This window comes from Mustelus asterias, chromosome 5 (genome assembly GCF_964213995.1).
Source record: "Mustelus asterias chromosome 5, sMusAst1.hap1.1, whole genome shotgun sequence".
Classification (NCBI taxonomy): Eukaryota; Metazoa; Chordata; class Chondrichthyes; order Carcharhiniformes; family Triakidae; genus Mustelus; species Mustelus asterias.
Genome location: NC_135805.1, coordinates 107680646 through 107701610, shown reverse-complemented (window position 1 = coordinate 107701610; position 20965 = coordinate 107680646). Strand labels below are relative to the sequence as shown.

The following is a 20965-nucleotide window of genomic DNA, read 5'->3' as shown; positions in this document are numbered from 1 at the left end:
CCTTTTTCTCTCTCCCTTTTTCTCTCTCTCTCTCCCTTTTTCTCTCTCTCTCCCTTTTTCTCTCTCTCCCCCCTTTTCTCTCTCTCCCTTTTTCTCTCTCTCTCCCTTTTTCTATCTCTCTCCCTTTTTCTCTCTCTCTCCCTTTTTCTCTCTCCCTTTTTCTCTCTCTCTCCCTTTTTCTCTCTCTTTCCCTTTTTCTCTCTCTCTCCCTTTTTCTCTCTCTCTCCCGTTTTCTCTCTCTCTCCCGTTTTCTCTCTCTCTCCCGTTTTCTCTCTCTCTCCCGTTTTCTCTCTCTCTCCCGTTTTCTCTCTCTCTCCCGTTTTCTCTCTCTCTCCCTTTTTCTCTCTCTCTCCCTTTTTCTCTCTCTCTCCCTTTTTCTCTCTCTCTCCCTTTTTCTCTCTCTCTCCCTTTTTCTCTCTCTCTCCCGTTTTCTCTCTCTCTCCCGTTTTCTCTCTCTCTCCCGTTTTCTCTCTCTCTCCCGTTTTCTCTCTCTCTCCCGTTTTCTCTCTCTCTCCCGTTTTCTCTCTCTCTCCCGTTTTCTCTCTCTCTCCCGTTTTCTCTCTCTCTCCCGTTTTCTCTCTCTCTCCCGTTTTCTCTCTCTCTCCCGTTTTCTCTCTCTCTCCCGTTTTCTCTCTCTCTCCCGTTTTCTCTCTCTCTCCCGTTTTCTCTCTCTCTCCCGTTTTCTCTCTCTCTCCCGTTTTCTCTCTCTCTCCCGTTTTCTCTCTCTCTCCCGTTTTCTCTCTCTCTCCCGTTTTCTCTCTCTCTCCCGTTTTCTCTCTCTCTCCCGTTTTCTCTCTCTCTCCCGTTTTCTCTCTCTCTCCCGTTTTCTCTCTCTCTCCCGCTTTCTCTCTCTCTCCCGTTTTCTCTCTCTCTCCCGTTTTCTCTCTCTCTCCCGTTTTCTCTCTCTCTCCCGTTTTCTCTCTCCCATAGAAACATAGAAACCCTACAGTGCAGAAGAAGGCCATTCGGCCCATCGAGTCTGCACCGACCACAATCCCACCCAGGCCCTACCCCCACATATTTACCCGCTAATCCCTCTAACCTACGCATCCCAGGACTCTAAGGGGCAATTTTTAACCTGGCCAATCAACCTAACCCGCACATCTTTGGACTGTGGGAGGAAACCGGAGCACCCGGAGGAAACCCACGCAGACATGAGGAGAATGTGCAATCTCCACACAGACAGTTTTCTCTCTCTCTCCCGTTTTCTCTCTCTCTCCCGTTTTCTCTCTCTCTCCCGTTTTCTCTCTCTCTCCCGTTTTCTCTCTCTCTCCCGTTTTCTCTCTCTCTCCCGTTTTCTCTCTCTCTCCCGTTTTCTCTCTCTCTCCCGTTTTCTCTCTCTCTCCCGTTTTCTCTCTCTCTCCCGTTTTCTCTCTCTCTCCCGTTTTCTCTCTCTCTCCCGTTTTCTCTCTCTCTCCCGTTTTCTCTCTCTCTCCCGTTTTCTCTCTCTCTCCCGTTTTCTCTCTCTCTCCCGTTTTCTCTCTCTCTCCCGTTTTCTCTCTCTTATCAGGTTTGTCAAGCAGAATTTCCCTTTCCTAAATGCACAGTGATTCTGCTTAATCCATATAATGATTTTCTAAGTGTCTTGTTATCGCAAGTTTAATTGTAGATTCTAATATTTTACCCACTGCTGGGCTAACTGGCCCAGAGCTCCCTGTTTTCTCTCCATTTCTGTTCTTAAATAGTGGGGCAACCTTCCAACTCTTGAGCGCAGTTCTAGAATCTAAGGAATTCTGGAAGATCAGAACGATTGCATCCATTACCTCTGCACCTACCTTTTAAAACACTAGAATTCAGGTTGTCCAGTTGCAAGGACTGGTTGCCCTTAGTCCCATTAATTTCTCCAGTATTACAATATTTAAATTCTTCATCTTTGCTAGACCTTTGATTTTCCATTATTTCTGGAATTTTATATGGCATCTTCAACTGTGAACACTGATGCAAAGTATTTGACTAACATTTTTGCAATTTCTTTATTTCTGGTTATAAATTTACCCTGTCTCTGCCTCCTAATTGGGCCTATATTATTTTCACTTATCTTTCCTTTATGCAAATCTTTAGAAATAGGTACTTGTATGGTGACTGTCAAACAGACAATCTGTTTCTACATCTCTTGCTAGCCCTCCTCTCATGTTCTCATTTCAGTTTCTTGGTCCTGCTTTTCTCAATTCTAAATTTGGCCCAACCCTCAGGCTTAATACAGGTTGAGTACTTTTTATCCAAAAACCAAACATATCTAAAAACATTTTGAACTCCAAGACCTTTAGCACGGGAAATTTGACCTGAGCCGATGTCAGCCAAGACGGCACGAACTTCGCTTACTGTACCCAACCATTATTATTTAGTAGTGCATCTTGCTTTTCTAGCCATTTTATTTACCTTAGACTATAGCAAGCCTAGGATATTCTTGTTAATGGTATTAGAATCAAGTTTTCTGTGCCTTAAAGTGTACTTATTTTTCAAATGATGTATTCTTTAATTGCTAGCCACGGTTTGTTCACTATTATATCATTTAATGTCATCTGTCTTCGCCAACGCGACCGTCATATCTACGTAGCTTTCTTTGTTTGGTCCAAAGACCTAGGGCGGAATTCTCTGGCCAACCAGTCGTGTGTTTCTCGGCAGTGGGATGCAGTATGCCGTTCGTTGGTGGAGGGATTTTCTGGTCCTGCCGCTGTTGATAGGATTTCCCATTGAAGCCACCCCATGCCGCAGGGAAACCTGAGGGTGTGCTACCAGTGGGACCACAGATTCCTGCTGGTGTGAACGGGGCCGGAGAATTCCGGCCCAAGTTTTGGCTAACTAACCCACTTTCAAACTCAATATAAAATTCTATTTTATTATGGTCCCTTTCCTTTCTCTAGGTTTATTAATGAACCATATTCTCATTGCACAATGCTCATCCAAAATAGTTTGTTCCCTGTCGATTCATCGACATTCTGATCTAGTTACTATCTTGTGTACATTTCCATGAATCCACAGGGTGGCACGGTAGCACAGTGGTTAGCACTGCTGCTTCACAGCTCCAGGGTCCCGGGTTCGATTCCCGGCTCGGGTCACTGTCTGTGTAGAGTTTGCACATTCTCCTCGTGTCTGCGAGGGTTTCCTCCGGGTGCTCCGGTTTCCTCCCACAGTCCAAAGATGTGCAGGTTAGGTTGATTGGCCAGGTTAAAAATTGCCCCTTAGAGTCCTGGGATGCGTAGGTTAGAGGGATTAGCGGGTAAATATGTGGGGTAGAGCCTGGGTGGGATTGTGGTCGGTGCAGACTCGATGGGCCGAATGGCCTCCTTCTGCACTGTAGGGTTTCTATGATTTCTATGATTTCCACCATTCATTCTATTATTACACATTTGATTTGTCCAGTTTACTTAAAATTTAAATTCCCTCATGATTGCAAAATTACCCTTATAGCCTGCATTTCTAATTTGTTGACTTATACTTGACTCTACATTACAAATACAGTTGGGGACTTACAAACATCGCCCATCAATGTTTTCTGCCCATTGCTGTTTCATTACTCCAACACAGCTGATTCTATTTCTTGCTTTCCTTTGTCTATATTGATTTTATCCCATCCTTTATTATCAGGGATATCCCACCTGCTTTTCCATTTCGTTTTTGTCCCTTCTAAAAGTTATGCATCCTGCAATATTTAATTCCCAACCATGGTTACTTTGTAGGCTTGTCACTGTGTTATTACCTAAAACCTATTAAACCCCATCTTTGCTATTAATTCATCTAATTTGTTGCAAACTTTTCATGCATTCAGATAGTGTTTCTCATTTCAGTATTTTTCCTGACATCACCTTTGTTACTCCCAATGCCCCTTTATGACCCACTCTGCTTTTTTTCCCAAAATGTTTCACTGCTCCTAAGCATTGATAATTCCCAGTCACAAAAAGGTGTCGCTAAGCAGACATTCACAGTGAAGAATTCTCATGGACACCAAATCAAGAAGTAACAAGCAGGTTTTATCATCAGTTTTTATGATTTTAAAGAAAGCAAAATATAGGTTGGGGCATATTCAGAATTAAGGTAAAAGCTGAAATATAAATATTTTTCTAAACAATTTTGTAACTATGCATGAATAGACACTAGCTATTGCTGTCAATTTCACAAAAGTAGCAACAGTGAGCATTGACAACAATAAAAGCTGGCTGTGTTTAACCGTATATTTTAAATACTTTATGATATTCATCTTTTGCATGTTTACTTCTTCTTGTAATACCTTTAATATGCTGCGATAATCGATTTAATGAAGTTTCACATTTTCATCAGCAATATAGTGTTTACCCCATTATTTGGGCAGCTGGACGAGGTCATCATGAAATTGTTGAACTTCTACTGCAACATGGAGCCAAAGTCAATTGTTCTGATAAAGTAAGTATGTAATAGATTACACAAAATAAGATATCCTAGCACTAACCTTTGCATTGAAATGTAACAAAATGTATTCTTTGATAAATTCAGAAAATCCAGATTAACAGATTTATGTTAGGTTTTTTAAGATACCTGCTTCAAGGAGACATTTGTGCCCAAATGGAAAAGGAAGTAGTCTCTTCTAGTCAGTGTAATTCTTGGTAAGGTGTTGAGGTTTATAGTTTGTATTTCTGTTGATACCAGTAGAGTGTGTCACATTTTGGGATAAAGGTTAATTAAGATGGTACGGAAATTTTCAATTTTGTATGAGTGAATTTCCTGGACAGCAGCATGATGGCCCTGAGGGGCATGGAGACACCAAACTACGCCAGAGTGAGACATAGATTGAGTGAGGGGTTGGAAGTTTGGTTCAAGTGGGAATCCAGTGCTTGGAAAAAGAGGTGTGCCCAGCCTCCAATGGTGGGTGAGTTTCCTCCTTTTTCTCCAAGCTAGGCGAGTGCAACTTTCTATTATTTTATCTGTGTAAATTATATACTCATTGACTAACTAAATAAATAAGATTGGACAAAATGGTGAGGATGTCCCAGACATCTATATCTGCAGCTTGGGCAACTTCGGCTCTGAGTTACTGTGCTGATATCTGAGTTGCAGAGCATCAGAGAGGGGGAGAGTTATCTGAATGCTTTGTTTCAGGTATGCAGTCAACCCGCTTAGGTTGGGCAGAATTTCAGAGTTGCACATCAGTCAGGGACAGGAAAATGTGACTGCAAGTTGGGCAGGTAAGTGGAACCAGCATGTAATGATGGAGGAACTTCAACCGTTGACTTTGTCCAACGGCTACGAGGTTCTTGCTGTTTGTGTGGATGAGGAGAAGGACTTCCTGATGGGTGACTGGACTGACCACGGCACCAAAGTGAAGTATGGGAGGAATGAAGAGGAATATGATAGTGATAGGAGACCACATAGTCAGGTGGATAAAATACTGTTCACTGCAGTTAAGGGTTAATCCAGAAAATTGTGTTGCCTGCCCAGTGCCAGGGCTCAGGATATCGATTTAAGGGTTGCAAGGGAACTTGCAATGGGAAGGGTAGGATTCAGTAGTTGTGATCCATGTAAGTATCAGTGGCATAGATAAGACTAGGAAAGAAGTTCTGCAAAGAGAGTATGAGGAGCTAGGCACTAAATTAAAAAATAAGAACATAAGAAATAGGAGCAGGAGTAGGCCATCTAGCCCCTCGAGCCTGCCCCACCATTCAATAAGGTCATGGCTGATCTGAAGTGGATCAGTTCCACTTACCTGCCTGATCCCTAAAATTTAAATTCCCCAGCTACAGTGGTGGGATTTGAAGTTGTGTCCCCAGGTCTGGTTTACTGGTCCAATAACGTGACCACTATGCTGCCTTTCCTATTTTTCTTTTAGAACCTCAAAGGTAATAATCTCTGAATTATTAAATAAGACGTGCAAATTGGCATAGGATAAAATTAGAGAGCTCAAAATGTGGCTCTAAAGACTGTTGTGGAAGAAGTGGGTTCCAGTTTGTGGGACCAGGACTGGGGAAAGTGGGGGCTGTACCACTGGGATGATCTACACCTCCTTCTGAGACCAGAAATTAAGGAAGTTTGCAACCTGAATGTTGACGGGTACATGACATTTAGGAAGGACAGAAAGCTAGGAAAAGATGGAGGGTGGTTTTGTTAATTAATGATGGTTTTCGTGTAATAGAGAAAGATGACCTGGGGCAGAAAACTGAGATATAGAAGCAGTTTGGATAGAGATAAGAAATGATAAGAGCAAGAAGTAATTTGTGAGTGGTGTACAGGATCCCTAACTGTAACCACAGGGTATGATGAAGTATAAAGGAAGAAAGAATGGGAGCTTGTCAGAAAGGTACGGCGACTGGAAAACTCAGATGGGAAAAGGTTGCCTAGATGAGGAATTCATTGAATGTTTTTGCGATAGTTTCTTAGAATAGAATGTTCTGGTGCCAACTAACGAGTGGGCTATACATGATCTGGTATTGTGCAATGAGATAGGATTAATTAATGACCTCGGAGTGAAGGCAACCCCAAAGTCGTCACAATCATAATATGATTGAATTTTACATTCAGTTTCAGGGAGAAGATTGGGCCTAGGACTAGTATTTTAAACTTAAATGAGGGCATAAAAATGGAGCTAGCAAAAGTGAACTGGCAAATTAAAGTTTAAAGTTTGTTTATTTATTTATTAGTCACAAGTAGTTTACATCCACACTGCAATGAAGTTACTGTGAAAATCTCCTAGTCACCACACTCTGGCACCTGTTTGAGTATACTGAGGGAGAATTTAGCATGGCCCACGCACTTAATCAGCACGTCTTTCGGACTTTGGGAGGAAACCGGAGCACCCGGAGGAAACACACACAGACACGGGAAGAATGTGCAAACTCTGCACATGACGCAAGCCAGGAATCAAACCCAGGTCCCTGGCACTGAGGCAGCAGTGCTAACCACTGTACCACCATGCCGAAGTTAAGTTAAGGGATGGGTCAATCGAGATGCAGTGGCAGACATTTTCAGAATACACAAAATAGATATATTCAAATGGGAAAGAAAGATTCCAAGGGGAAGAGCCATTGCCATAGAATCCCTACAGTGCAGGAGGAGGCCATTTAGCCCATCGAGCCTGCACCGACAACAATCCCACCCAGGCCCTATTCCTGTAACCCCACCTATTTGCCGTGCTAGTCCCTCTGGCACTAAGGGGCAATTTACAATGGCCAATCAACCTAACCCTCATGTCTTTGGAGCATCAGAGGAATGTGGGTGAACCCGAAGGAAGTCCACGCAGACATGGGGGGAATGAGCAAACTCCACACAGAGCGACCTGGGGTCGGAATTGAACCCAGGTCCCTGATGCTATGAGGCAGCAGTGCTAACCACTGTGCCACCATGCTGCCCCACTATCTGTGGTTAACTAAGAAAGTTAAAAGTAGTAGCAATCTTGAAGAAAAAGCATATCATTACTCATTGATGGCTGGCTAGTCAGAAGATTGAACTGAATATAAAAAGCAGCAAGGATTGATTAACAGATTAATGAAGGAAAAATTGGAGTACGAGAAGACTAGCTAGAAATACAAAGACAGAGATATTAAGAGTTTCCAGAGATATTTTAAAGGAGTTAACAAAATGGGTTTGGTCCCAAGAAAGTTGAGTCTGAGCAATTAATAAAGGAAAATAGGAAGATGGCAGATGGATTGAACAGGTATTTGCCATTGGTCTTCACTATAGAGGATACAAGTAACATCCCAGAAATAACTGTAAATCAGGAAATGGAAGGGAGAGAGGAACTCGAAAATTAGAATTACCAGGGAAGTGGTACTAAACAAATTGTCAGTGCTGTGGGCGAGTGCTGCATCTGATGGATTTCATCCTAAGGTCTTAAAATAAATGGCTAATAAGCTTCATTGGTTTTAATTTTCCAAAACTCCCTAGATCTGGGGATGATTCTATTTGATTATAAAATAGTGAATCTAACTTGGTTATTTGAAAAGGGAAGCAGACAGAAAGCAAGAAACTACAGGCCAGTCAGTCTAACATATGCTATAGGGATAATGTTAGAAGCTATTATTAAAGATGTTATAGCAGGGTACTTCGATAAATTCAAGGTAAACAGGCTGAGGGTTTTGTGTTGAGCAAATAATGTTGAACTAATTTATTTGAGTTCTTTGAGGAAATAAGTTGTGCTGTGGATAAAGGGGAAACTGGTGGATGTACTGTACTTGGATTTCCAGAAGGCATTTGATAAGGTGTCACATTAAAGGTTAATGTGGAAAATGAAAGCTCATGTACGGGATAATAGATTGGCATGGATAGAAGATTGGTTAGCTAACTGGAAACAGTAGGCATAAATGGGTCATTTTCTGGCTAGCAAGTTGTCATGAGTGGTGTTCCACAAGAATCATTGCTGAGGCCTTAACTCTTTACAATTTATACAAATGATTTCAAAGGTACTGTTAGTAAATTTGCTGATGACAAAGATATGTAGGAAAGTTAAGTTGTAAAGAGGTCATAAGGGATATAGATAAGTTAACTGAATGAGCAAAGGTCTGGCAAATGGAGTATAATGTAAAATTGTCCATTTTGGCAGAAAGAATAAAAAAGAAGCATATTATCTAAACACCATCACCTGCAAATTTCCCTCGCAGCCACATACCATCTTACCGTGGAAATAAATTGCCATTCCTTTGTCATTACTAGGTCAAATTTCTGGAATACCTTACTCAACAGCTTTGGGTGTATTCACACCACAGTGACTGCTTTGGTTTTAGAAGGCATCTCGCAACTTGAAGATCATTAGGGATGGGCAATAAATGCTGGCTTTGTTAGTGATGTCCACATCCATGAATGATATGAATGCTGTCAAGCAATACTTGGTCAACAATAATGAACAAAACACCACTTGGTCAAAATAGTTTGATGAAATGTATTTGTGCAGCTAATGTATCACTTGCCAACCTTATGTAACTGCATAGTGCAGTGGTTCCCAAAGGGTGCGGCGCGCCACACTGGTGCTGCGAGAGAGGATGGCAAGTGTGGCGGGAAGATTCAAGGACAATCAAAGAAACATTTAAACCTGGATAGATATTTTTCCAAAGTGAGAGCAAGATCATCAAGTGATGCATTGTTTTATACTTTCTGGATGTCCCATGATATTATAAAGTAGTTGTGTTCTATGTTATGAATCAAGCACTGCGAGGAGTTGTTTTTGTTTTTGAATGTATTTCTTATCAATAAAAAATTTGGTGTGGCGCGAGCAAATTTTTATTCCGAAAGTGCAGCCCAGTGAAAAAAGTTTGGGAACCACTGGCATAGTGTCTTGACTTAAATCCATAAGAGCATAAGAAATACAAAGAACAATACAGCACAGGAACAGGCCCTTCGGCCCTCCAAGCCCGTGCCGCTCCCTGGTCCAAACTAGACCATTCTTTTGTATCCCTCCATTCCCACTCCGTTCATGTGGCTATCTAGATAAGTTTTAAACGTTCACAGTGTGTCCGCCTCCACCACCTTGCCTGGCAGCGCATTCCAGGCCTCCACCACCCTCCGTGTAAAATATGTCCTTCTGATATCTGTGTTAAACCTCCCCTCCTTCACCTTGAACCTATGACCCCTCGTGAACGTCACCACCGACCTGGGGAAAAGCTTCCCACCGTTCACCCTATCTATGCCTTTCATAATTTTATACACCTCTATTAAGTCTCCCCTCATCCTCCGTCTTTCCAGGGAGAACAACCCCAGTTTGCCCAATCTCTCCTCATAACTAAGCCCCTCCATACCAGGCAACATCCTGGTAAACCTCCTCTGTACTCTCTCCAAAGCCTCCACGTCCTTCTGGTAGTTGGGCGACCAGAACTGGACGCAGTATTCCAAATGCGGCCGAACCAACGTTCTATACATCTGCAACATCAGACCCCAACTTTTATACCCTATGCCCCGTCCTATAAAGGCAAGCATGCCATATGCCTTCTTCACCACCTTCTCCACCTGTGACATCACCTTCAAGGATCTGTGGACTTGCACACCCAGGTCCGCCAGGGTATCTACACCCTTTATGGTTCTGCCATTTGTCGTATAGCACCTCCCTACATTAGTTCTACCAAAATGCATCACTTCGCATTTATCAGGATTGAACTCCATCTGCCATTTCTTTGCCCAAATTTCCAGCCTATCTATATCCTTCTGTAGCCTCTGACAATGCTCCTCACTATCTGCAAGTCCAGCTATTTTCGCGTCGTCCGCAAACTTACTGATCACCCCAGTTACACCTTCTTCCAGATCGTTTATATAAATCACAAACAGCAGAGGTCCCAATACAGAGCCCTGCGGAACACCACTAGTCACAGGCCTCCAGCCGGAAAAAGACCCTTCCACTACCACCCTCTGTCTTCTGTGACCAAGCCAGTTCTCCACCCATCTAGCCACCTCCCCCTTTATCCCATGAGATCCAACCTTTTTCACCAGCCTACCATGAGGGACTTTGTCAAACGCTTTACTAAAGTCCATATAGACGACATCCACGGCCCTTCCCTCGTCAACCATTCTAGTCACTTCTTCAAAAAACTCCACCAGGTTAGTGAGGCATGACCTCCCTCTCACAAAACCATGCTGACTATCGTTAATGAGTTCATTCCTTTCTAAATGTGCATACATCCTATCTCTAAGAATCTTCTCCAACAACTTCCCCACCACGGACGTCAAGCTCACCGGCCTATAATTACCCGGGTTATCCTTCCTACCCTTCTTAAATAACGGGACCACATTAGCTATCCTCCAATCCTCTGGGACCTCACCTGTGTCCAGTGACGAGACAAAGATTTGCGTCAGAGACCCAGCGATTTCACCTCTCGTCTCCCTGAGCAGCCTTGCATAGATTCCATCAGGCCCTGGGGATTTGTCAGTCTTTATATTCTCTAACAAACCTAACACTTCCTCCCTTGTAATGGAGATTTTCTCCAACGGTTCAACACTCCCCTCCGAGACACTCCCAGTCAACACATCCCTCTCCTTTGTGAATACCGACTCAAAGTATTCATTTAGGATCTCCCCTACTTCTTTGGGCTCCAAGCATAATTCCCCACTTTTGTCCCTGAGAGGTCCGATTTTTTCCCTGACAACCCTTTTGTTCCTAACGTATGAATCAAATGCCTTGGGATTCTCCTTAATCCTGTCTGCCAAGGACATTTCGTGACCCCTTTTTGCCCTTCTAATTCCCCATTTGAGTTCTTTCCTACTTTCTTTGTATTCCTCCAGAGCTCCCTCCGTTTTTAGTGCCTGGACCTAACATACGTCTCTCTTTTCTTTTGGACCAGTCCCTCAATTTCCCTGGTTATCTACGGTTCTTGAATCTTATCCTATCCTTTTTTACAGGCACATGCCTGTCCTGCAGCCCTAACAACTGTTCCTTAAAAGACTCCCACATGCCAGATATGGATTTACCCTCAAACAGCCTCTACCAATCAAGAGCTGCCAATTTCTGCCTAATCCCACTAAAGTTAGCCTCCACCCAGAGTGACACGTTACACGACCCCTCTGAATTGTCCTCCCTCTGCACCGCTGTAATATGCTCTCCAACTAATACTGCTACTCCCCCACCTCTTTTGGCCCCTCCTCTGTCTCGCCTAAAACACTTGTACCCCGGAATATTCAGCTGCCAGTCCTGTCCCTCTTTCAACCAAGTCTGTCACCGCAACCACATCCAAATTCCTCGTGAGCATTAAGGCCCTAAGTTCGTCTGTCTTACCTGCTACGCTCCTTGCATTGAAGTATAAGCACTCCAGACCTCCAGGCCCAGTGAGGTTATCCTCCCCCAGAGTGCTCTTCTTCTTTGCCAGCCTTATCCCAGCCCCAAGCTTGTCCCCAGCCTCTACACTTGTAGACCTAATATTTTGATCCCCACTCCCCCTGCCACACTAGTTTAAACCCCCCCGAACTGCACTAGCAAAACTCCCAGCCAGGATATTTGTGCCCTTCCAACTTAGTTGTGACCCGTCCTTCTTGTACAGGTGCCATCCTCTCCTGAAAACTTCCCATTGATCTGGGAAAATGAAGCCCTCCCTCCTGGACCAGTCCTTTAGCCAAGCATTCAATTGTACTATCTCCCTATTCTTAGCCTCACTGGCACGAGGCATTGGGAGCAGCCCAGAGATGGCCACCCTGGAGGCCCTACGTTTTAGTCTATTTCCCAACTCCCTGAATTGCTCTCGTAGGATCCCCCTGCTCTTCCTATCTACGTCATTTGCACCAATGTGTACAATGACATCCGTTTCTTTATCTTCCCCTTTTAAGATGCCTCCTATCCGCTTGGAGACATCAATTTCCCCAGCACCAGGTAGGCAGACTACCATCCTGGAGTCCCGTTCGCACCCACAGAATGGCCTGTCCGTGCCTCTAACCGATGCATCCCCCACCACTATTGCTCTCCTAACTCCTAACCTTGTAAAGAAACAAGTGTAGGCCATTCGAGCCTGGTCTGCTATTCAGTAGGATCATGGCTGATCCAATGCACTCCTCGTGTCCACTTTCTTGCCCTTTCCCTGTAACCTTTGATTCCCATACTGATCAAACATCTACCTGTCTCAGCCTTAAATATACACAATGACTCCGTCCCCAAATCTCTCTATGGCAAGGAGTCCCAAAGACATTCAACCCTCAGAAAAGAAATTTCTCCTCATCTCAGTCTTAAATTGGTGCTGCTTTATTCTGAGATTATTCCCTCTGGCCCTAGACCCTCCCATGAGGGGAGATACCCTCTCAGCATTTACCCTGTCAAGCCCTTTGAGAATCTGATACATTTCAGTGAGATCACCTCTCATTCTTGGAGATGAAATCAGTTACACTAATGCAGAGTCTAAATGATTTTTGTGCTTTGTGCTCCAATTTTTGGGCTTTGTCTGCTATTGCAGACCATAACACTGCTCGAAAAGTATGGCTGCCTCATGATCCATTCCTACCTACCATGTCTGATTTCTAGAAGATATCCAGTGGTAGTTGTCAGTTGTTATGATATTTCCATTATGAGTTTTAAATGCTCAATTCTACTATTAATTCATGCAGCTTGGTGAAAATCCACGCCTGCATCAAGTACTTGAAGCCTGGCTATTATCCTCACCTAATGTCCAGATTCTGCCAATTTGATTTAATGTGGTGTTTTTGTGGAGGGTGAACCCAGCCTCCTTCGTGGTAACACAGGGAGGAGTTCAGAAATCCACTTCCACAATCTTTCAGTATCTTTATTCCCTCACACTATATTCTCCATTAGCAGTGCTACCTCCAAAATTGACGTGCTTTTTTTTTCCTCCTCCTCTCCCCTGTCCCTCTTCTTCTTCCCCTCCCCCCCCCCCCCCCCCCCCCATGCCAAAATCCAGCAACTATGTATTTTTGCTTTCCAAATATTACAGAATTTGCATCGAGAATATGCCATCATGATTATCTTAACTCTGATCATGGTTTATGGAAAATTAATTTTTAATGGCCGAACATTGGTATCACTGACCTATCTTTTGGGAGGATGGCAAAATTGACCCATTTTTGAGAATCCTTCCCCCAACCCCAAGTGGCCAAAAATTTTTTTTTTTTTCCACAGAATATAACTTCTTAAGCTAATTTTTAAAATTCCTCTGCTTCTTCCCCTTGACCATCACCTGCAGTTATCTCCTGTTGGGGTCTCCATCCTTCCTGTCCACCTCTCAAATCTCCCTATACCAAGTTGAAGACAAACTGGGCCTTTCATGCTGCAAATCAACATGATTCTGTCAGAGCTACTGAATAGTCCTAATCCCCTCTTTTTCCTCATAACCCAGCATTTTTTTTATTTTCAAGTATTTATCAAATTATTGAATATTTTATGTGCATCTCTGTGAGGGACGGTGGGGACGAATTTAGCTAGTTGAGTTGAGGGTGTGAAATCATCCGAAATAGGAGCAGGAATAGGTCATACAGCTCATTGAACCATTTCAAGATTTGATAAGACCATGGCTGATCCGACTGTGACCGTAACACCTCCCCCTCCCCTCACCCCTCATCCCACCCACCACCTCCCCTCTCCCCCCCTCCCTCCTCCCCTCTCCCCTCCCCCTCCCCCTCCCCCCTCCTCCCCCCTCCCTCCCCCCCTCCCTCCCCCCTCCTCCCCCTCCTCCCCTCCCTCCCTCCTCCCTCCCTCCCTCCCTCCCTCCCTCCCTCCCCCTCCCTCCCTCCCTCCCTCCCTCCTCCCCCTCCCTCCTCCCCCCTCCCTCCTCCCCCCTCCCTCCCCCCCTCCTCCTCCCTCCCTCCTCCTCCCTCTCCTCCCCTCCCCCCTCCCCTCCCCCCTCCCCTCCCCCTCCCCTCCCCCTCCCTCCCCCCTTCCACCCCTCCCCCCCCTCTCCCACCCCTCCCCCCCCTCTCCCACCCCTCCCCCCCTCTCCCCCTTCCACCCCTCCCCCCCTCTCCCACCCCTCCCCCCCTCTCCCCCCTTCCCCCCTCCCACCCTCTCCCCCCTTTCCCCCCTTCCCCCCACCCTCTCCCCCCTTCCCCCCACCCTTTCCCTCCTTCCCCCCACCCTCTCCCCCCTTCCCCCCTTCCCCCTTCCCCCCTCCCCCCCCTTCTCCCCCCCTCCCCCCCCTTCCCCCTTCCCCCCTCCCCCCCCCTTCTCCCCCCCTCCCCCCTTCCCTCTCTTCCCCCCTCTCCCCCCTTCCCTCCACCCTCTCCCCCCTTCCCCCCACCCTCTCCCCCCTTCCCCCTTCCCCCCTCCCCCCCTTCCCCCCTCCCCCCCCTTCCTCCCCCCCTTCCCCCCTCCCCCTTCCCCCCCCTCCCCCCCCCTTCCCCCTCCCCCCTTCCCCCCTCCCCCTCCTTCCCCCTTCCCCCCTCCCCCCTTCCCCCCTCCCCCCCCTTCCCCCCTCCCCCTCCCCCTTCCCCTCTCCCCCCCCCTCTCCCCCCCTCCCCCCCCACCCCACCCCACACCCCCCCCACCCCACCCCACACCCCCCCCACCCCACCCCACACCCCCCCCACCCCACACCCCCCCCACCCCACACCCCACCCCACACCCCCCCATCCCACACCCCCCCACCCCACACCCCCCCCACCCCACACCCCCCCCACCCCACACCCCCCCACCCCACACCCCCCCCCACCCCACACCCCCCCACCCCACACCCCCCCACCCCACACCCCCCCACCCCACACCCCCCCACCCCACACCCCCCCCACCCCACACCCCCCCACCCCACACCCCACACCCCCCCCCCACCCCACACCCCCCCCCCACCCCACACCCCCCCCCCACCCCACACCCCCCCCACCCCACACCCCCCCCCCATTTTTCTCAGCTCCAGTAGTGCAGGCCCAACCTGTGTAAACTTTCCTCATAAGATAGCACCTTCATCCCAGTAACCAATTTAGTGAACCTTCTCTGAATTGCTTCCAATACTTGCAATAAAGACCAACATTCCATTTACTTTCCTAATTACTTGCTCTGCATGTTAATTATGTGATTCATGTGCAAGGATATCACGGTCCCTCTGTTTGCAGCATTCTGCAGTTTCTTTCCATTTAGATAATCTTTTTCTATTTTTTCTGCCAAAGTATACAACTTCACATTTTTCCACCATACTCCCACCTGCCAAATTGTTGCCTCTTCACTTAACCAATCTAAATCCCTTTGCAGACACTTTGGTATTCTTACAACTTGCTTTCCTGTCTATCTTTGCATCATCTGAAAATTTGACCATAATACAATTGGTCTTTTCATTCAGTTCATTAATATGGATTATAAATAGTTGAGGCCCAGCAGTGATTCCTGAGACATTTCACTAGTTTCAGATTTCCAAGCTGAAAACAGCCCATTTATCCAGACTCTGTTTCTGGTTAGCCAATCCTCTTATCCAGGCTGATTGGCCACCCCCAATACCATGAGCTCTTATCTTATGCAGTAACCTTTTACGTGACACCTTATCGGAGAGTTTTTGAAAATCCAAATATAGTACATCTGCTGGTTCCCCTTTATCTACCCTGCATTTTACATCCTCAAAGAGCTCTATTAAATTTCATAAAATTATCTCTGGGTTATATGGCACCCCATCTCATCCAGTTTCAGTCTCACAGTTCTCCCAAGGGGTGAATTCCCATACCTTTCCTTCAATAATTTATCAGCTTCCTTGTAAACAGGTTCCACCTGTGCAATGTTCTACACAATGACGTACTTTTTTCTGGAACCTTCTTAACACTCAGCACTCATCAGTCTTAATAGTGTGGATCTACCAGATCTGCCTATAGCTTCACATGATCTGGCTGATTCTGGGCATTTAATCATTCCGAAGTAAAAGAAGCAGTGGCAGCAATCCTAAATGTGCTTTCTGACTACTCAGGAATCCAACTTCCCAACTGCTTTCTGCTGACTGCTTTCTCTCTTTGTGTTATGCAGCTTCTGTATATTAACTCTGTCATTCTGAACTATAGATAATTGTTTATTTAATTGGAAGATGAATTGTTTTAATGATTTTAAACCAGAAGCAAAATTTTTAAGTTGACTGCAAAAATAGTGAATAAAGAATTTAATATTGAAAGTTATTTTTCACTTTCATTGAGTTCAGAATATTATTAGATATATCAGTTACTTATTGCCAAAGTCCTACTCGCATAATTCTTGCAAAGTATTGATCTTAAGAGAACCTCTGCCAGCACTGGATGTGAGAACTGGGAATGAGATTTTTTTCTTTAAAGTTATTGACTGAATTTCTGAAAATAACACACAATTGTTTATATTTAATTACTTTGAATCTTCTGTTTATCTGTTATTTATATTGATTTGTGTACGAAGGGATTCTAATTATAACTTCAGGGAGGCAGTGCAATCGGAACTGAGGATTATCACAAATATAACTTATCAAATGTTGAGCAAGTCTTCAAAAAACATTTTTCTGTTTTGTCTATGAATTACAGAACCTGTAGAAGTAACAGATCATGAGAAGTAAATTATATTTGTTTATTTTGACATTGTTTTTTCCAGTATGGAACAACTCCGTTGATATGGGCTGCCAGAAAAGGTCACCTTCAGTGTGTGAAGCATTTGTTAGAAATGGGTGCTGATGTTGATCAAGAAGGAGCTGTACGTATCCACAACTATTTTATTCCTCTGTCTAATATATGCTTAAATGAACCTTGAGTTATTACAGAGAATTAAACAATTTTTGTACGTTTAACATTTTGTGATAATGTAATGAACTGTGTTGATGGGAAAGGTCAATGGTAAAAGTAGATTGTAATAGACAGAGAATGACCTTTCTAAAGAGACTCTCAGACTGAATGTACCACCAATGAAGCTAATCCACAACTCGAGCAAGATTAACATGGAAGTCCATGGTCTCTAATGTCATCTCAGGGAGAGACAATGGATTGTACTTGAGTTTTGTATGGGTAAAAAGAATCTTTCAGTGCACAAGTACTTTTTGGAATTGCCCCTAAGTATTGAGTTGAAAATGAGAGCTAAATGTTTCTTTTTGCCCCAAATTAAGAATTACTTAATGTAGCATAGCTCTAATGATTTGATATTCAGGACTTGATGTTATGAGGCCTTGCAATTTGTTTCTCTGATGTAGATTTGAAGTGATAAAATGCAAACACTGCAATATTGAGTATGGCAGATCAAGTGAAATAGCGAGTACTTCATTAAATTCTGCAATATTACTGAATGTAACAAAGAACAGTTTATTTGATTCTTAAACTTGTCTATTTCCTCTCTTTTTGGTGTCATTAAAAATTGTTCTTTAAAGGAGTCTGGATAACTTGAGCCACTCTAGATTTATAATGTTTTGGTACCTGTGGTTATGAATATCTATTCAAGTCTTAATCTCGTTTTTCAGATGTTTGGGCTCATGCACCTCCCTCCTCCTCAATTTTGTTTTCCTTTATCACCTGACACACCCTTTCCCTTTTCTCCTTGATTTATTTTGGAGAGGCTGCCTGCCTCAATTCTCTTTCACTGGCGTTCAAATGGTCACGCAAAGTTGTATTTATGTAATAAAGAGTGACTTTTCTTTGGCTGAGAAATAATCTGGGTGTATGACATTTATTCTTTAGTGTGTAGTATACAGACATGTAAATAATATTTAACAGTAAATATAGTTCTTCACGCAATCTTTTTCTGGGAGGGTTAGATGTAGCTGCTGTACACTATCTTAAGCACTGATCGAAACAGTCTACATAATAAAGCTTCATAAATCCAGTCTGTGCCTGTTAAAGTCTTTCTTAGTCCCTCCTGGTACTCAGTCCCTTGTTCAAATTTGAAAATAACCATTCCTACTGAATTAGGTTTGTAGCAACATGCAACAAATTATGGGCCTATGATTTGCCTACTGCTGCTCTGGCATTATATTCCATATATATTTCCAAGAGTCCAGTAACTACTGGAATTTGCTTTGGGAATTTCTCCTATTTACTACTATCTCTATTTGGATCCTGATGTCATCTGATAAATAAGAAAAATCAAACAAAGCTAGCTGTGGCAATGGTCTTGGTTATCTTTTCATCTCTCTAAATGTGGCTTTATCTTGACAGAGTATAATTTAAGTAATCATCTCAAATGGATTACATAAGATTTCAGCTTTGAAATTATTTGCCTAGACTACTCTCTTATGGAGCCATTTGAGTGAAGAATTTGTATCTAATGTACAGGGAATAAATCACTATTCAATTGAAATTTGTTCTTTTAAATCTTTGTCTGAAAAATTTGCACATGCTTTCAATGATGCCTGATTCTGACATTTTTCAATATAAAATCTTCATTCAAATTTGGTGAGGATAGTTTCAGCCAGTTTGGGAGAGAGGTGGGAAAGTTAGAAGATTGAAGACGAGCGCATTTTTAAAAACTCATTAACTCATGTTTCATATATTAAAATCATGAGCTTTAAGTGGAAGCATGTTATACGTCTTTTGTTAAAGACTGGAAACAGTGAACGGGGAAAGATATGATTGTAAAATGGATCCGATGCTGCAAGAAAGTTGCCAAAGGAATGACATTAGTTGCGATGTGATGGAATTCGAATGGTCTGACGAAGGGTCATCCAGACTCGAAACATTGACTCAATTCTCTCTCCACAGATGCTGTCAGACCTGCTCAGATTTTCCAGCATTTTCTGTTTTTTTGCAAACAATCTGGTTCAGTTTAACATAATTTCTAGGGAGAGGGATGGAGTCAGGGCTATAGTTTGTGGTGGGACCAAAACTAGTCTCCGTAATGGTGACCACTAAACTATTATTAATTGTCATAAGAACCCCAAAATCTATAGTCATTCCAAATGTTTTATTGGAGGAAATTTCTGCATACCCAGTTCAGGATATCAAGACAGTCTTGGCAGTTTAGAGACAATGGATGGTTGAGGGAGGTAATGGATCAGGTAAAACTGGATGTCATCAGCATAGATATGGAAACATAAAGACCTCGTTAATGTGTTCTTGGTCTGTCTTGTTGTAGGGAGATTATTTAGCATGCAGAGAGAACTTGCTCTTCAAATAATGCTCTGAGATCCTTTCTATACATCTGAATAGGCACTTGGTGCCTTGTTTTAACATCTCAATTGAGAGCTAGCACCTGGAGAACTGCATCAGAATTGCACTGAACTGTTTGACCGAGAAGATGTATCCAAATCCCATAATATAGAAACAGGCCCTTTGGCCCAACTTGTGCATGCCGCCCAATGTTGACCACTAAGCTAATCCCAATTGCCCACATTTGGCCCATATCTCTCTAGACCCATTTTACCCATGTAACTGTCTAAATGCTTTTTAAAAGACAAAATTGTACCCACCTCTACTACTGCCTCTGGCAGCTCGTTCCAGACATTCACCACCCTCTGAGTGAACAAATTGCCCTTATGGACCCTTTTGTGTGTCTCCCCTCTCATCTTAAACCTATGTCCTCTACTTTTAGACTCCCGTATCTTTGGGAAAAGATATTGACTATCCAGCTGATCTATGCCCCTCATTATTTTATAGACGTCCATAAAATCACCCCTGAGCCTCCTATGTTCCTCGGAAAAAAGTCCCAGACTATCCTTATAACTCAAACCATCAAGTCCTGGTAACATCCTAGTAAATCTTTTCTGCACTCTTTCTAGTTTAATAATATCCTTTCTATAATAGAGTGACCAGAACTGTACACAGTATTCCAAGAGTGGCCTTACCAATGTCTTGTACAACTTCAACAAGACACCCCAACTGCTGTATTCAATGTTCTAACCAATGAAACCAAGCATGCCGAATGCCTTCTTCACCACTCTGTCCACCTATGACTCCACTTTCAAGGAGCTATGAACCTGTACACCTAGATCTCTTTGTTCTATAACTCTCCCCAACACCCGACCATTAACTGAGTGGGTCCTGCCCCGATTCGATCTACCAAAATGCATTATCTTGCATTTATCTAAATTAAACTCCATCTGCCATTCATCGGCCCACGAGCCCAAGTGATCAAGATCCTGTTGCAATCCTAGATAACCTTCTTCATTGTCCACTATGCTACCAATCTTGGTGTCATCTGCAAACTCACTAACCATGTCTCCTAAATTCTCATCCAAATCATTAATATAAATATAATATAATAACAGTGAACCTAGCACCAATCTCTGAGGCACACCACTGGTCATGGGCTTCCAGTTTGAAAAACAACCCTCTACAATCACCCTCTGTCTTCTGTCGCCAAGTCAATTTTATATCCAATTGGCTACCTCACCCTGGAACCTATGAGATTTAACCTTATGCGACAACCTATGTTGTGGCACCTTGTCAAAGGCCTTGCTAAAGTCCATGTAGGTAACGTCGACTGCACTGCCCTCATCTACCTTCTTGGTTACCCCTTCAAAAAGCTCAGTCGGAAGCTTCTGACTGAGATGAGAATGCTATCGACTGAGTGATTCTGAGAACATTCAGGAAGAATAGAAGTTGCAAAAATGGTGTAAGGGATATGTGGGAAGATAAAAGTGGTTGAAACCACACTGCAGGTTTACCCATGGTACAAATTTTATTCCCTGGCTTTATATGTTCAGTAATAGATATCAACACTATCTATGTTAATCTT

The 20965-nt window shown here is 43.9% G+C and overlaps 1 protein-coding gene across 3 annotated transcripts in view; it reads left to right on the top strand.

Moving 5' to 3' along the window:
- Positions 1–20965, top strand: part of kidins220b (kinase D-interacting substrate 220b) — a 151315-nt gene that overhangs the window by 44372 nt on the left and 85978 nt on the right. For all 3 annotated transcript variants that reach the window (XM_078213179.1, XM_078213178.1, XM_078213177.1), the window contains exons 6-7: positions 4279–4380; positions 16901–16999. In XM_078213179.1, coding sequence (XP_078069305.1) covers positions 4279–4380; positions 16901–16999 — 201 coding nt within the window. The remainder of the gene's footprint in view (positions 1–4278; positions 4381–16900; positions 17000–20965) is intronic.